This window comes from Galeopterus variegatus, unplaced genomic scaffold (genome assembly GCF_000696425.1).
Source record: "Galeopterus variegatus unplaced genomic scaffold, G_variegatus-3.0.2 Scaffold6891, whole genome shotgun sequence".
Taxonomy (NCBI): Eukaryota; Metazoa; Chordata; class Mammalia; order Dermoptera; family Cynocephalidae; genus Galeopterus; species Galeopterus variegatus.
Window position 1 is genome coordinate 72,453 of NW_007733002.1, and position 18,501 is coordinate 90,953.

The following is an 18,501-nucleotide window of genomic DNA, read 5'->3' on the forward strand; positions in this document are numbered from 1 at the left end:
GGAAGCCCACCTATATTGTAATTGTTTATACATGTGTCATTTTTCCTAGATCGGTAACTCTCCATCTTGAGCATGCGTCAGAATAACTGCAGAGTTTGCTAAAACACAGATTGCTGGGCCCTTCCCCTTGAGTTTCTGAGTTAGAGCATCTAGAACTTACATTTCTAACAGATTCCCAGATTATGCTGGTGTTGCTGATCTGGGGACTGCTCTTTGAGAGACACTAGTCTAGACTGAAAACTCCCAGGGGCAGGGATGACACCGGGTGGCCATAAAGTCTGCAAACATAGACAATATTGTTTTATTATGTATTTTATTTATTTATTTATTTTTTTTTGTCTTTTGTCTTTTTTCCGTGTCCGGCAACGGATCGCAACCCTCAGTGTTGCCCCCGTACCGGACCGGGGACCGGCAACGGGATTGCAAACCTCGGTGTTGCTCCCGCGCCTCGCTCAGCCAGTGAGCGGGAGCCGGTCTGTATGTGGGATCCGAACCCTCGGACGGGAGCGCCAGCCGCGCTTCCCAAGCGGCGCACTATCCAGTGCGCCACCGGGCCGGCCCTCTATCAGAGTCTTGACAGGAGCAAATAGAACAATTAAATTGGGAACATTCAGGAGGGCTCAATAAAGAGGCTAATGGCAAGGTATGGGCACAGAATAGAGAAACCACAAGAAGATGGGGCAGTGCCACAGGCATTGGGGGGACTGGGTGAGCTGTTACCACACTTAGGCCTAGAGGAGCCAGGGGCTGGTGGTGATAGTGACTCCGCAGGGAGGGAAATGGACACAAAAGTTCCCCACTCGCTCTCTCGTCTCTCCCTCCAATCTCCTGCCACTGCTTCCCCTGTGCTTCACCCCCTCAACCTACTATGACCAGGGATCCTGCCTCTGCAGACCACAGCTCAGGGTCCAGGCACACAGAGCAGCGAGGAGAAGGGGAGGTGGGTCTGAGCGGGGCCGACTGGAGCTGTCCAGCTTGGCCTGCACAGCACTGGCTGAGTGGCTTCTGTAGCTTGGAATGTGAGTTTCATAAAATTACTATTACCGTTGCCATTTTTTATACCTAGCTTCTTTGAGATGATGATGGGAAGTGTCTTTAATATACACTCTATTCTCATCGTTCCTAAAGAGAAACTGGGGAATGGCGGGGCTGCCTCAACCGCTAGACTGTCGTGTCTCATCTCATTCCATCTCTGGGATGTTGATAAACCCCCATGGGGCCAAAAATTAGACCTATCTTGTAGTGGGTATTCAATAAACGTTTTTCTTTTTTTTTAAACTTCAAAAAAAATTTTTAATTAATTTATTTTGAATTGAAACATAATTGATTGTACCTATCTGTGGGGTACAGTACTGAATATCAATACCTGTGCAATACATGATGCTCAAATCAGGATAATTACTGTATTTATCATTACACAGTGTGATCACCTTTTGTGGCCCTCTACCAATCAACAAACGTTGATATGAACAAATGCACATTCTGGGCCCTTTGCTGTTGGATTTGACAAAAATAATGTCTGAAATTTCCCATTTCTCTGATTCACCAAACAGTGAAATGCAGATAGTGTGCTAGATGTTTTCATGCATATGACGTGATTTATATAATCCTTACTGCAAACTTATTGGTAGGTAATATAACATCCTCCACTTTGTAGATTTTTAAAAATCAAGCTCAGCCCCCTAAGTGCATACGTTGAGTCAGTGACAGGGCTGGATGCACTCCCACATCTGGTGTGAGCTCCGAGACCCGTGATCTTCCCCACCCAGCACAGTTACAACTCCTGATCTGAACAGACCTCTGTGTTGAGCACGGGATTCTTCTCCCTCACCTCTGTCTCCCTCTGTTCGCTCTGGAACAGAACCACAAAGAAAGGAGCCAAGGCAGGGATGAAGTGCAGAGGGCTGCAATGGAGCAAAAGGTGGTGGAGGAAGAGCATGGCTGGGGGAGGCCGGACACCACCTTGCTGATGAGGGCAGGGGCTCCCCGGCCATCGCGACTCAGTGGAGCTTGGCGGGCTAGAGCTGTTTGGTGGATTGTAGTCTGTTGTCTTTTGCATTAAACTAATTGGCTGCAAATATCTAAACCAGAGCGACACTCACTGTTTTGCAATAATTTGGTTAAAACACATTTCTACTAAAGTGCAGTCAACAAGAAAAACAACAACAAAATTAACTATCATCAACCTGCACCTTTCTAGCTCCCATCATCATGCTATGACTGGGATGGTCGTGGTTAGGTGGGGGCAGGAAAAAGGGACACGAGAGGTCAGAGTCCATGGGCTTTGTGTCGTGACCCAGCCTGGACTGTTGGTGATCCGGCCTTATGGGATGGGGAGCGACCACAAGCCTGCGGTCTCTGGAGGGTAGAAATGGGAACACCCCTAAGGGACTTTATGGCGGATATTACACAAACAGGAAGAAAAGTAAAAAAGTACAAGTAGGCATGTTGGTTAAGCAGAAAGAGCCCAGACTTAAAGTCAAGGGAACAGAGTTACGGGGCTCCTTGATCCCACGTGCCTAGATATACTAGTTTAAGTGATCCTGGGTAAGGTAGTCAACCTCTCCATACCTCAATTTTGCCCCCTTTTTTAAAAAGCAGTTTATTTTTGCCTTGCTAACCACCTTGAGAAAATTGAGATGAGCTGTTGTGCTCTTTAAATAAAGTTCCTATGTAAATAGCACAAGCTGAGGTGATTCCCCTCCATGCAGAGGCTGACGCCAACAGTGAGTATAAATCTGGGCCAGAACCAAAAATGTCAGTGTTACCTGTAGAATAGACAAGTTTTCTCTACAAGCCCAGGGTAGCCTCGAGAAACTCTAATCTCATCACATGGTTTTCAGAATTTTTTTGTTTTCATTATCTCATTTGATCTTCAGAGCCGTTTACTTCTTTGTTCAACAAACATTAATTGAGCATGAACAGATTTTCAGGGACTGTCCTAAACACTGGCGTTAGCACTGTTAACAGGACCTTTCTCTGCCCTTGCTCCCATCTGATGAGGTCAGGAACCTGAATGGTGGTTGGATGTTTCATAAATCAGTGGGCAGAGAATTTTTGTCCCAGAATTGACCATAACCAGAGTCTATATCTGATTTAGATTATATAGATGGTAAGATTTGGAACTTTTTTTTTGTCTTTTTTTTTCCATGTCCGGCAACGGATCGCAACCCTCAGTGTCGCCCCCGCACCAGACCGGGACCGGCAACGGGACCGCAACCCTCGGTGTTGCCCCCACGCCTCACTCAGCCAGTGAGCGGGAACCGGTCTGTATGTGGGATCCGAACCCTCGGCGGGAGCGCAACCGCGCTTCCCAAGCGGCGCACTAGCGCGGAGCGCCACCGGGCTGGCCCAAGATTTGGAACTTCTTGAGTTCATACATGGATTATATTTTGGACTGAGTTGTTGCAGGAATGGGTTAAGACTTTTGGGTATGTTGGTATGGGGTGAATGTATTTTGCATATGGGGCAGATGTGATTTTGGTGGGCCAGAGGGTGGCAGACTGTACTGGGTTGAAGAGTGTCCCCAAGAATTCATGTCCTTTCTAGAACCTCAGACTGTGTCCTTTCTTAGAAATGAGATCATGGAAGATGTAATTAGTTAAGATGAGGTCATACTAGAGTAGAGTGGGCCCTTAATCCAATATGACTGGTGTCCTTATAAGAAGAGGAGGAGAGACACACAAAGAGAATGCCCTGGGAAGATGAAGGTAGAGATTGCAGAGATCCATCTACATGCCAAGGAATGCCAGGGACTGCTGGCAGCCATCAGAAGCTGGGAGAGATTCTCCTTTAGATTGCCCAGAAGGAACCAACCCTGCCAACATCTTGATTTCAGACTTCTAGCCACCAGAACTGTGAGAGAGTAAATTTCTGTTTTTTTAAGTCACCCGGTCTGGGGAACTTTGTTATGGCAGCCTTGTGAAACTAAGACAGGTGAGTTGTCCAGTAATGCACAATAGGTGAATGGTGAAGAATGGACTGGAATGGACTGCATTACATGTAGTTGTGTGTCAGCATGACACAGGATTAGGCACATAGTTTCTGGAGTCAGATTGCCTGGGTCACCCCACAACCTCTGGTAAGTTCCTTAACTTCTCTGCACCTCAATTCATCCATTTGTAAAAATGCAGATACATAGAGAACCCATCTCATAAAGATGTGGGTATTACGTGTAAAAACTCATAAAATGTGCCTGGCATAGAGTAGTCAGTTTTGTGGTTATTGCTATTATGTCTCTCTGGGAAGAACTTAAGGTCCATGATAGATGATTGGGAGCCTTGTTTTATTCATCTTTATGTCCTAAGTGTTTACCATTGAGCCTGGCACATGATAAGAGCTCAAAAGATGTTTGTTGAATTGCATTGAAATCTGTTAATAATTCTACTTTTAGTTCCAATGGAATGGGAGTATGGAGTTAGCCCAAATGGGGGCTATCCTATAGAGGTCAGTCTTTCTGAGCACTACCTCTCTGCAGATCATACCAGAAGCAGTAGCCCTTACTTCTGGTGTGTGGCGGGGGGCGTGGAGGGGGAGATATGTCACTAGCTCAGTGTGACACTACCCTCTGCAAAGCTGCCCCTACCTAGGGCTCATCATTTCTAATGGACTAAAAAAGCTGGTGCTTTTAAATTCCACAGAAAGGGAAGAAAAAGCACTTTAGTTTCAGTCCGTGTTCTCCATTAGATACCCTTCAGGTGTTAGCAATATTATGCTACAATTTCATTATCCATTAAAGCCAGGTAATAATAAGTACACAAAGGTATTTGGAGCCTATTGATGTTAATGAAAGAGATCAATCTAATTCAGAATGTGTGTGTGGAGAGCTCCTTGGAGATGGAATAGGCCCCAAGGTTAGCCTCTAATTGCCTCCTTGATGGTAGTCCCCACCAGTACTCAATTTTGCATGACCGTCTTTATGACATACTTGGAATTTTGACACCCAGACTCACACTTCATACAGAAGCCCATTTTCCTCCTCTCCCAACCCCCCTCTCCCCAAATTCCCAGTTCAGAAAGAACGGGAAAGTTGCTACCATTTGAGTAAGATCCTTGCATGAGAGTAAGAGCTTCTTGGATCTGGACTGTGGGTTTAGCTGGATTAGCAGAAAGTCCATGATTCCTGCATTACTTGAGAGACCCTGGAATTCTAGAGCTTTAAATTCTCTCTCTCATAATCTGATGGTGCTTAAAAGGATCTTCTATCAAGTTTATGAGCTGCATTCAATGGCTATCTCAACAAAATTATTCTACCCTAATCTAGAAAGGAAAATTATGATAGAAAAAGAGGATAAATGAGGCACCATTCTCTCCCAAATGCCCTTTTGCATTTTTCTAGAAGTACCCTGTGGGCACCCCAATTCCTGCCTGAGTGAACATTTTACTCAGTGTGAGGATATTTGCAGTTGGGCTCAATTTAGTTCCATAGCTTTTCCATCCAACATGAGTTCCTAAATTTTATTCCTACCTCCTCCCACTTCTACCCTCATTCTTTAAAAAAACAAAAACAAACAAACAAAAACAACACTGTGATACAGAAATCGAATGTTCACCCTGCTGTTTCTGGGAACCAGCACCTCCAATAACATATTGGAAGAAATCTCCCCTCCTATGGCTACTGCATCGGGTGTCAGGCTGCACACACACTTCCTTGTAGGGAGAAGTGCCTGTGCTCTGGGCCCCTGTGGGATGTAGTCTGACTCCAAATCATCAGCGGTGCCCTCTGATAAACAATACGTGTCCCACAGCTGGCAGCTATGATTGCACATTAGCTGGAACTAACGGGGCATCCGGAGCATTTGATTTAGTATAAATGGCAGCAGTATATATCAGGCCCAGGGCAACGATGTATTTAGAATAAATCATTGCTTCCCCTGCCTGCCCCACCTGTCCCCAACCTCCTGCTGGGCAGCCTGGGACACAGCAGGTGATTAGATTAAGAGGGAGATGGCCCTTTGCTGTCAGGACTCTGGCAGGCCCAATATTGGCACGGAACTGGGCTCTGAATTCCACATAACTGGCCACAGGCTGTTGAAGAACACAGGGATGCTAAATTCAGGATGAGATGTCTGGTGTGGAGTAAGAGAACACAACAAGCCTAGGCACAGCACACACAGCATGAATGGGGAAGCATGGAGGCTGGGAGAGGCTGAGGGAGATGGAAAACCATGACGGTCATGGAATCTGTTTCGTCTTTCTAAAGCTGCAGGATTGCTGCTGAGTCTGGTTCCCTGCTCTACCAGATAGGACCTGTGACTCTACTCAGGATCCTTTCCCTACTCTGTTCCTAAGGACAGGGTGGGAGCCAGCCCGGTCAGATAACCCTCCTTAGCCCCCAGGGCAAAGGGACCCAGGGAAAAGCTCGGAGCATGAAACTGAATCAACGCCTGCTTCCAGCATGCCTGCATATGAACACTGGAAATGAGGGGGAATCGTGGCGGTGAGCAGAGCACAGGAACTGCCACGGGTCCTAGATCCAGAGACGCTTCCCCCTCATTAAACAATCTCTTACCACCGCCGATCATTTTATAAATGGAAGTAGTTCATAGAGAACCTTCAGCTGCTGTTGAGAAGAATAATTAATATTTAGGATGAAGGGTGACATGTAACTGCAAGTAATGGCTGTTCTATGGAGAGAGAGAGAGAGAGAGAGAGAGAGAGAGAGAGAGAGAGAGAGCGCACCTGCTCATGCTCCCGTTTCCCTGCCCCTTCTCTTGCCTGTTGGTCTCCTCCGTGCGGCGTAGGTAATGGTGTGTACAGCGTTCTCCGGAGTGCTTGGTAGGTGACTGTATTCCACCTTGCACGTGCTACTCCTTCACATTTCCCTTTAATGCTCTCCATTATTTGGGCTGCATTAATAATGTTTGCAGGCTTATATCTTTAAAATTAATGAGGTGTTTACTCTTAGCCAAGAAACTCATTGAAATTAAAAAAAAAAAAAAAAAAGCTTTTATTCCCTTCCTTTCCCTCACTAAAAAAAAGTGGACAAACAGGCCACAAAGCAAGCTCTGATTTTAAAAAAACCAAGCAGAATTCTAGGCAAGACCCCAAAACCCACCTCTAGGAAGGTATGAGCTGTAATTAGCTACTAACCAGCATTATATATTATTTGGGTTCAAACTACACACAGACTACACATGTACAAAGACATAGCTGTGTCTAAGAGGCCCCAGTTTAACAAGAGCTTTGCTGAAAGCTGCATATGAAACCTTTTAACCAATGGAGGGACATTTGTGCTTTCAATAATAGCTTATCTCACCACCACTCCTTAGCATATCTATTGCAACCACAGCACCTCAGCTTAGTCTAAATTTTCCTTCTTATTCCAAAGGTTTGTTTCTAAGAGAATCTATCTCATGTGTAATCCTGACCCGCCTGCAGTCTCTATTTTTCCACTGGATCCATTATTTGGCATGAAGGACAACTCCCACCCCCAGTGCTAGCCAACTTTGTACAGGAAAGCAGAGCACACTGATGAATACTAACTATGTGAGTCTGCTGGTTGTATGAACTTGCTGCAGACCACAGGTCAGGAGAGTTTGCCAGAAGGGCCAGGGAAGGGAGAATGGCTGCCTGTGGAGTGCAAAGCAGTAGGCTCCACTGCCCCGCAATCCCCCACTGGACAAATTTCCCTGTGAATGATGCAGCTGAGAGCATTCCCGGGGTGCACTGGAGGAGTGTGGTTTCTCATCATGTCCTTTTGGGCAGTTCTTCCCTCTGATCCAGAAGCCACTAGTGGTCTCTGTGGGTCCTGCAGGTGACTTATAGGCTAATCCCTTCAGATATTCAAGTTAATAATATGAATATTTTATGCATCTGCACCTGGAATTAATTGATAATTTACTTTATGAAAAACAGGACAATAATCTTGATAAAGCACTCTTCCCAATTTTGTTGTTGTTGTGGGTGGGTTTGTTTTCTCAGTAGCAATTAGAAGTGATAGTGTTAGTATGTGCTGAAAGGTTTAAGAATTCCTGCTGCAGGGGGTGGTTCAGGTCTGTGGCATCTGAAGACTATTTTCTCTCTATTCTCTTGTGTAATATCTACAGAAGGAGCCCCAGGTCTCTCACTGAACCTCTGGTCTCTGAAATTTTAGAATGCAGATGGATGTCCAGAATCATCTGAACCAACAGTTCCTGGGTGATAATGATTGAGAATATGCAATGGAGCAGATTGCTCAGCCCGATAGAGAAGGCCGAAGACTGCAGAGAAGTGGGCATCAGGGACAGGAAGAAGAACCTACATTAAACTGAATCTGTGCAAAATCTCCAGCGCTGCTCTGAAGGATGCTGTAGGTTGAGGGCAGAGAAATGAGTTCCCACTCACTGTCATTCAAAAATGCCTTTTTGTCACGCTTAATCTCTTCTCTGCTCCTCAGGAAGGCCAGGTCTACGTCTTCCACTGGAAACAACAGAAACAACTGACTGCACCAGAGAGAAAGAGGCACCAACATCAATGCACTCTTCCAACCCGTTTGAATCCTTCCTTTTTCTCTTGTCCCCACATGCACGGTCTTATTGGTCTTGTTTTAATTAGGGGTAGAGGTGGGGAATAATCTAGTCATAAGAAAAAAAAACAACTATGAATTTAGGGTTTGTAGTCCACTCTCCATAGAATGATGGTCCTTGTTCTATGATGATAGAGATTGACTGTGAAGTCCTATGACTTCTATACCATTCTCAGTGGAGTCCTAATATTGTACTCACAAATCAACAGCAGCAGTGGGCTATGACATCATACATGGTCTAAATTACAGCAGGAGCCAAACAACTGCAAGAGGAGATTTGGACTTTAATAGTCAATTCTGTGCAGGAATAAAATACACCTGAGGGATGGTATAATATAATTTCACCTATGTGTGCCAACCCAGATTTCCAACTAGCGGATTGCATTTCTCATAGTTTACCTGTGTGCAGAATGCTATTGAAGGTTAGGCTGCAATTCTGGATATCAAATGGAAAAGCATATGTCTCTAAACTGCATGCAGAGACCACCTGGATGGGCTTAGAGTTCTTAATGGTCCCAGATGAGTTCACATAAACATAGGCAAGGTCAGGAGATCTTCCAATGTCCACACTATGAGAAACAGAAGAAAACTTGTTACAGAGAAGGCTTCGGTCATTTCAAAGCACAGACAGAATTAATTATCAAATTGTAGTGACCATGAGACTTAGGACTAGCCTAGCACTGCAAAGACAGAATCACATTTCCCTTGAGATGATTCACCCTGGTGAAGATGGGTTCAGCAATGACAGCCTCATAAGTTGACTCATTTGCTACTGTTACAACACAGACATAATGAGTAGCCTCAAGCATTGTTAATCAAGCCTGTATCTTAAATGATGTCAACTCATGGTACTTCTAACCTGAATATTCCTGACAATATGCTCCTCTTCGAGTTAAGAAACAAAAAATAGCAATACCGACTGAAAGTAAGCAGCAACTGGTCTAAATATTCTAAGCAGTCTAAACCCCATGAAATACACACCAGCACACTTACAACTCATTAATGATGATATCGGGGGCCCAGATGGCACTTAGAGGTAGGGAGATCTCTCTAATCTCATCAAACATGCTGGAGTTCCAGGATAAAAACTCATCAACCCAAACCTGTTAGGAGTAACCAAAAAGGAAATTTATCAGAATGGGACAATGTCAACCTCACTCAAGAACCAAGGGGAGAATTGAATTACTAACCCAATTTATCAGCCCCTTGGCACTATCTGTTAGGGGAGAAGACTTTCCATCCAAATCCTAAAGATGGTAGTACCAACCAGAAACCATGGCCATATATCTTACTCTGATTCTAATGAATTAGGCCTGCTGCAGATCTAAGCAACTATAAACTCAAAGATAATATATACTCCTTAGAATAATGATATTTTGTAGCAGATACAGATCAGGAATCTAGCGTGCATAGAAGGAAACAATCATTTACCTCACGGTACCATATGCTTGTCTTTAATTTTTGATTCTGTGTATCCTGCAATAGAAAAAGAAAATTCATACCAAATCTGAAAATGTCAATAAATCAAAGGCCAGTTCAACAGTATGACAACTCAGAGGAAGAAAATCAAATCTAACCAAACAATGCTGATTTTAAAAACATTACCTAGACTCTTCAACGCCTGGGTATTCTTTGTTTCTATTTATTATGTACACCTGTCGCTATGAGCTTTACTATATTATCTATGACAGAATAGCAGTTCGACTGCACTTGACATTTTGAATGATTTGCTAATCACTTTTCCACTCTAATTAGTTACTCTTCCATTAATCATACTAAAAAATGATATGTGGTCTGAGCCAATTCTGGACTAAAAAGATGAGACCAAGTTTTTATTTGTAATCAAGATATTATTCATAATCTTTCAGTGAGTGTTATCTCCACTGCTATTGGCAGCCATTCCTGTTAAGTTGCCCTATGTTTGGATTTTTCTGCTTATAAAACAGACTGAATGAGACTAATATAAATGGGGTACATTTTAGATGATTTAGTAGATGTGACTTTCCGTGTCTGCAGTGAGTCAGTTATTTTTTTTAAAAGACCCCCCCCAAACAGCAAACAAACAAACAAGCAAAGAAAAACCCTGCCTTACCAGTTTTTTATATCTAATTTAGTAAAGAACATTCTATGATGTTCTTAGGGATTAATTAAAAGAAAAGGGATATCTCACACCATATGCAAACAGTAACTCAGAATGGATCATAAACCCAAATGAAGAGCTAAAACTATAAAACTCTTAGAAGAAAACATAAGAGTAAATCTTCATGACTTTGAATTAGGTGATGGTTTTTTCAATATGACAACAAAAGTGCAAACAACAAAAATAAATAAATGGGAATTCATCAAAATTTAAAACTTTTATGCTTTAAGGAACCATCAAGAAATGAAAAGACAACCTACAGAATAGGAGAAAGTATTTGCAAACTATACATCTGATAAGGGGCTTGTATCCACAATATGTAAAGAACTACAACTCAAGAACAACAAAAAATAAACAACTCTTTCCCAAAATGGCTGCAAGGGATCTGACTAGACATTTCTCCAATGTAGATATGTAGATGGCAAATGAGAACATGAAAAGATGCTCAATATTACTGTTATGGGCCAAATTGTGTTCCCCTAAAATTCATATGCTGAAACTCTAAACCCCCATGTGTCCATATATGGAGATAGGGCTTTTAGAAGATAATTATGGGTAACTGAGGTCTCAAGGATATGGTCCTGATCACATAGGTTTGGTGGCCTTATAAGAAGAGGAAGAGAGAAAGATCTCTCTCTTTCTCTCTGCCATGTGAGGATACAGTGAGAAGTTAACCGTCTGCAAGCCAGGAAGAGGCCCTCACCAGGAACTGAATCAGCCAGAACCTTGATCTTGGACTTCCCAGACTCTAGAACTGTGAGAAATAAATTTCTGTTGTTTAAGCCACTCAGTCTGTGGTATTTGTTATGGCAGCCCAAACTGACTAATACAGTCACTAATCATTAGGGAAATGCAGATCAAAACCACTATGAGATACCACCGCACACTCATTAGGATGGCTGATATTTCTTTAAAAAGGCAGAAAATAACAAGTGTTGGTGAGGATGTGAAGAAACTGAAACCCTCATGCGCTGTTGGTGGGGGTGTAAAATGGTGCAGCTACTGTGCAAAACAGTATGGCAGTTCCTAAAAAAGTTAAAAATAGAACTACTATATGATCCAGCAATTCTATCTCTGGGGATATGCCCAAAAGAATTGAAAGCAAGGACTTGGGCAGATATATGCACACCCATGTTCATAGCAGCATTATTCACAATAGCCAAGGAGGAGAAGCAACCCAAGTGCCCATAAACAAAATGTGGCGTATATACAAATTGCAATATTATTCTGCATTAGAAAGGAAGGAAGTTCTGACACATGCTACAACATGGATGAACCTTGCGGGCATTATGCTAAGTGAAATAAGCCAGTCATTAAAGGACAAATACTACACGATTCCACTCACGTAAGGTACCTAGAGTAGTGAAATTCAAAGAGACAGAAAGTAGAATGGTGGTTGCCAGGAGCTGGGGAAAGTGGAAGTGGGGAATTATTGTTTAATGAGTACAGAGTTTCAGTTTTTCAAAATGAAAGGAGTTTTGGAGAATGGATCGTGGTGACAGTAGCACAACAATTTAAATGTACTTAATGCCACTGAACTGTACAATGGTGAAGATGAAACATTTTATGTTAAGTGTATTTTACATAAGTAAAAATAATAAAAAATTGATAAAGAATTTGAATAAGTATTTCTCCTAAGGAGATATACAAATGACCAATAAGCACGTGTAAAGATTCTCAACATTATTAGTCACCAGAAAAATGCAAATCAAAACTACAATGAGGTCATTCCCACTACGAAGGCTAAAATAAAAAGATAGAAAATAACATGTTGGCAAGGATGTAGAAAAATGAAATTGGAGCCCTTGTATATTGCTGATAGGATTTTTAAATGGTGCAGGCACTTTGGGAAACAGTCTGGTAGTTCCTTAAGAGGTTAAACATAGACTTATCTTATAACCCAACAATTCCACTCCTGAGTACATAACCAAGAGAACTGAAAACGTAAGTCCACACACAACAAAAACATGTATAGGAATGTTCATAGCATATTCATGATAGTCAGAAAGTGGAAGCATCCCAAATGTCCATCAACTGATGATAGATTAACAAAACCTGAGATATCCATATAAAAGAATATTATTCAAAAATAAAAAATAATGAAATACTGATACATGCTACATGTATGAATGTTGAAAACATTATTCTAAGTGAAAGAAGTCAGTCATAAGAGGCCATTTATTATATGATTCCATTTATATGAAATGACTAGATTAGGCAAATCTATAAAAACAGAAAATAGACCAGCGTTTGTTTAGGGCTGGTGGGAGTGGAGTGTGGGTTGTGTCTACTAATGGGTTTGGAGTTTCTTTTTGAGATAATGAATATGTTCTGAAATTAGTGATGATGGTTGCACAACTCTGTGAATATATTAAAAACCACTGAATTGTATACTTTAAATGGGTGAATTTTGTGGTTGAATTAAACCTCAATAAAGTTTCATTTTAAAAAAATGTATTAGTAAAGAAAAGGGAAAACATTTTTGAAAGCATTTCTAGGGAATTTATAAGTAGGAAGGCTGATACGACCTATTAAATAACTCTCCTTGAATTCATACTTTTTATTCCTTTCTGCGTATAATTCATCGCTAAATACTGCATCCTTAGAAGAGAATAAGAGGATGGAAAATCCAAGATGAAAAAATGTGAAATAAAATGTGTAAACTATTTCCCCTTCTGATTTAGGTTCAAAGCTTAAGAGTCATTTAGATAACCTTTGTATTTCTGAAATATTTAGTACAACACCAAATTTCAACAAACAACAGTGTCTGGAGACTGGATGGCATGAAAGCAAATAACAGCTCTGTTTTACTCCCCAGAACTGGATGTATTAAATTAATTATCCAGACAATTATCCAGCCATGGGCTGGCCAGTTAGTTCAGTTGGTTAAAGTGAAGCCTTATAACACCAAGTCATGGGTTCGGTTCCCCGTACTGTCCACACACACACAAATTATCCAGCCACATCAAAAATATGAATATGATAATTATCCCGATTTGATCACCACATATTGTACACAAATGCCAATTGTTTACTCTGTACCCCACAAATATATATAATCAATTATATTTCAATAAAAAACAAACAAACAAACAAAAAATATATATATATATATATACTCTTTGTGTACAGACCCAGCACTACCACTCTGAAGAATTCAGGCTGGGCAGGGGACAGACAGGCACCACTGACATTACAGTCCATGTGGATGCGCACTTGGAATTGTGCAGTACATAGACTATACAGGCATACCTGTGGCTCTGCACAGGTTGGCATCTTTTGAAAGGGAAACAACACACCTTTTAGATCAAAGTTTCTCCTTTTTATAATCAGGAAGGCAAATTGCAATTGAATAAACATTTCTAGGTATGTTGAGAAAGAAGAAGGAGTTGTGCACAAACAGGGAGTAACTCTGCTTCAGTGGCTCAACAAAGGCTGGTCCGAATGAACTTGTTCTACAGATTTTTACAGACTTTAAATAGATACTTGGGAAAAGCAGGCTTGAAAGTAGAATACAAAGTGAAAAGATTGAATTCACAAGTATTTCCCTAAGGACTAGCATGTAGGAGGAGCAGAAGGGACTCACAGCCAAGATGGGCTCAGCAGGGGTCCTGGCAGTTGAATAAAGATCTCTATCAAGAGCTCAAGATTAGATGACACCACATCTTTCCAAATTTTACCAGCTGACAGATCATGAAACAGATCATGTCTCGCTCACCAAAGTGCAAAAGGCTCAGTTCTAGGCTTAGTCGCAATCAATTCCCCACAAATAGGAGAAAAAGTCCAAAATGCAGTTTACATTACTAGGAAATACAGCAGTCAGCAATACTTTCACAAGAAATATACATTCACATGTATTAAGTATCCTTACCAGTTTCTTTATCATTGTTATACCAAGTAGTGAATGTATCTCACTGTGACAGGTGTCATGGGTCTGGGGAGAGGGTTTCTATATTTTAATGCTTCATTTTCACTGTCATTTTATCCAGCTGATTCTTATTAACTGCTGTGTTGATGCCTTAGCTCATTTTTCTCTTCTTGCTCATTGCTTTGTCATATTATGCATATTACACATATTACACATATGCTACATATTACAGTAGCAATAATGTTAAGAATTTTTTTCTCACATCTTATGGGGGTGGCTGGAAAGAACACAACGTCAAAAAGTAGTTTGAGGGTAAAACTAAATTTTTTTTTTTTTTTTTTGTCAAAGAGAACAAGTTTCTCAATGCCAGCTGGTGAACATAATTGGTTCTCTGGTGGCATTATTCACAGCTTTTCCCTCTGTGTATCTCTCTCTCTCTCTTTTTCTTTAGCTACCTTCCATCTTGCTTGTTAAAAACAACGGATATTTCAGAGAATTGGAATTCATTAGTCTTCCTAACAGAGGGAGTCTATTTAGATCTAAATTGGTGGTTAGCAAATATACAGATAATTCCCCCACATTCTTATTTATCTTTTCCAGTTCCAGAGACTATAGAAACAGATGCCTCAACGTCTGGCTGGGAGGCTCTAGTCAATGGACTGGAATACAAAGGTATCTGGGATTCGGAATTGACAAAACTCAATAGATACAAATTGAAACTCTTCACCGTTGAGTAGATTATCTCTATCATCAGATTTCCCTGAGGTACTCATAATACTCAGAAATTCTAAGACAAGACTGTAGTCTTTTATATAAACAAAACAGGAGGCAAAACATTATAATGGAAGTGAGGTGCAGAAAGGAGAGCTGGATTGAAAGCTCTTCATTCCAAACAAAAGTTGCCAGCAGTTCAGCGGCTGGCAGATGCATCCAACAAGTTATCTAATTCACATTGGGAGGGTCCTTGTCTGTGCAGAATCTATGAGTGATTTTACCAAGCTCTTCAAAGCTGTTCCTGCGCCGTTGGAACTAACTTTGGGCTGAGCCCACTTAGATGTCACAGAGACATTTGCTAAGCATATTTAGGGTAGTTAAGCCATTTATAAAGACAATCCTAGGACTTTTACTTATAGTTTTTAATTCATTCATTCATTTGACAAGTATAGATCCAGTGTTTTGGAAGTAAAATGTACAATGGTGTATATTGTAGGAAATATGAATATGAGTAAGAAAGTCCTTCCTTTAAGTAGCTTATAAAAATTAGGGTATATGACATTTTAACAAAGAACTATGTGCATTAAGAAATACACAGACTTAAGTGGATTTAAAGGAAGGGGACATCACTGTTACCTTGGGGAATTGAGGGCAATTTCTTTTAGGAGCTGAGATTTCAAGGATGTATTAGTCTGTTTCTGTTGCTTATAACAAAATACTTGAAACTGGGTGATTTATAAAGAAAACAATAATTATTGCTTACAGTTTCTGAGGTTGGGACTTCCAAAGTCCAGGCAACACATCTGGTGAGAGCCTTGGTGGTGGCAACAGTGATGGCAGAGTATCACATTGTGAAAACGGTGGAGCACAGAGAGAGCAGAAAGTAACTTTCTCATTCACTCTCTTTTGATAGCCCTCAGAACCACGCCCATGACCACCATTATTAATCCATTCACTATGGCACAGTCCTACAATCTAATCGCCTCTTCCAAGCCCCATCTTTCAATTACCATAGTAGGATTTCCCACCCTCAACAGTTACAGTGGGGATTTAAGCTTTAATGAGGTTGGGGAGGCATCCAGTCTACAGCAAAGGACGATAATATTTTGCAGATAGAGAATGAAGAGAAAGACGTTTGGTGGAATGAACAGCATACAGGCAGAGGCCAGGTTTGTTGTAGTACTGAGTACATGCGGGAGATAAGATAAGACAGTAGATGGGGGGAAACTAGGAATATAGGAATGCAAGAATTTTCCAGGTTTCTGAAAGAACATTTGCTGTATGTCTAACATATTCTAGTAACAAGTGAATATGTTCTACAACAGTGGGGAAAAAACACATCTTTGAAAAAACTATGGTGTTCTCCTTACTTACCATAGGGAATATGACTGTACTGTCTCTTATCAGGGTAGGAAGAAAAAGTTAGATAAAAATTTTCAATTTTATACACTTGTTCCAAAAGAAAATGTAAAGACCTTGCTCCTCTTCTGTATTCATCTCCAAAGAAGTCTCTAAAGGAAAGCCTGAGCAATGCTACTTTGTCTTAATCAACATGAAGTCAGAGAGTAGAAGGTTGTGGGAAGACCTAAAAAGTAGTCTTAATCCCTTATTCGGGGCTGATTATGCCTCTGCCTTGGAGTTTCACAGGACATGACTTATATCGTGTGTCTTCACTCAAATCACACTTTTACCATTGGACAGTGTCTGGTAAGCAATACAGTTATAATAACCCACTGACAACTAAATGGGAAGGAGTAGTATCTCTTTTACAACGAGGTGAAGAAACAGACCCAGGAAATTGTCTCCAAAATTCTAGTTCAGTATCTAATTAGAAATGAGACTTAAAGGAGTTTTTATTGTAGCTGTGTAAGACTAGGCCTTTTGTGTGGGAGGTATTTTCTGGCATTTAATTCAACAATATTTTCTAAGGTTTTAGAGCTAGTACTTTTGCTAGCATGAGTGGGAAAATAAAACTGGTAAAAGTGCAATCTGTTGTTAAAGGGGGAGCTTTTGGTACCATTAAATATTTCTATTTACTAAGAAACAATGTTAGGAGTTTAAGTTGGAGGAAAATTACACTAAAGTAATTTAGTGTAATCAGTTAAAAAAAAAAGGAAAGAAAGAAAAGAAGGAAATATTTAAATCCTATATTCTGTTTCAGACTTTTAAAAAAAAAAAAAAATCAGGGCCGGCCCGGTGGCGCACTGCTACAGTGTTCGTCCTATGTTTTTTTCTAATTGATTTACAATTTCAGGTCTTTAATCCATTTTCAGTTGATTTTGGTATACGTTGAGAGATAATGATCTAGTATCTTTCTATTCAGTTTTACCAATACCAGTTATTGAAGAGGCTGTCCTTTCCCCAATATATGCTCTTGATGTCTTTGTTAAAGATCAGTTCACTGTAGATATATGAACTTAGTTCTAGGTTCTCTGTTCTATTCCTTTGGGCCATATGTCTGTTTTTGTGCCAGAAGATACTGTTTTGATTACTATAACTTTGTAGTATATTTTGAAATCTGGTAGTATAATGCTTATAGCTTTGTTCCTTTTTCTCAAGATTGCTTTGGCTATTTTGGGTCTTTTGTGTTTCCATATAAATCTTAAAATTGCTTTTTTCTCTTTCTGTAAAGAATGTCATTGGTATTTTGGTAAGGATTGCATTGAATCTGTAGGTTTCTTTGGATAGTATGATCATTTTGACAATATTAGTCTTCCAGTCCATGAACATGGAATGTCTTTCTTTTTTTTTGTATGTGTGTCCTCTTTTTCTTCTTTTGTCAGTGATTTGTAGTTTTCATCATAGAGATCTTTCACTTTCTTGGTTAAAATTATTCCAAAGTATTTATTTTTTTTTTTGATAGCTATTATAAATGAGATTGCTTTCTTGATTTCATTTTTAGCTAGTTTGTTGTTGATGTATAGAAATGCTAATGATTTTGTATGTTGATTTTGAATCCTGCAACTTTACTGAGTTTGTTTCCTAGTTCTAAGAGTCTTGTTGGTGCCTTTAGGGTTATTTTTCTACTGGTTTACAAGGGTTCTTTATATATTCTGAGTAGAAATCCTTTACTGGATATTTAATTTTATGTTGGTAGCATGTCTTTTAGTTTTCTTAATGCTGTCTTTTGAAATGCAAATATTTTAAATTTTGAAAAAATTTGCAACATCTAATTTGTCAATGTTTCTTTTATGGATTGAACTTTGGGTTTTATATCCAAGAACTCCTTATTTATATTCACACAAAGATTTTCTTCTATTTTTATTTCCAAAA

The 18,501-nt window shown here is 40.4% G+C and overlaps 1 protein-coding gene across 1 annotated transcript in view; it reads right to left on the reverse strand.

The window, feature by feature from the left end:
- The window catches only part of HTR3B (5-hydroxytryptamine (serotonin) receptor 3B, ionotropic), a 31,709-nt gene that overhangs the window by 3,245 nt on the left and 9,963 nt on the right, over window positions 1-18,501 (reverse strand). The window contains exons 3-6 of the mRNA XM_008591388.1: window positions 9,938-9,982; window positions 9,500-9,609; window positions 8,906-9,075; window positions 8,243-8,400 (exon numbers count right to left, since the gene is read on the reverse strand). Coding sequence (XP_008589610.1) covers window positions 8,243-8,400; window positions 8,906-9,075; window positions 9,500-9,609; window positions 9,938-9,982 — 483 coding nt within the window. The remainder of the gene's footprint in view (window positions 1-8,242; window positions 8,401-8,905; window positions 9,076-9,499; window positions 9,610-9,937; window positions 9,983-18,501) is intronic.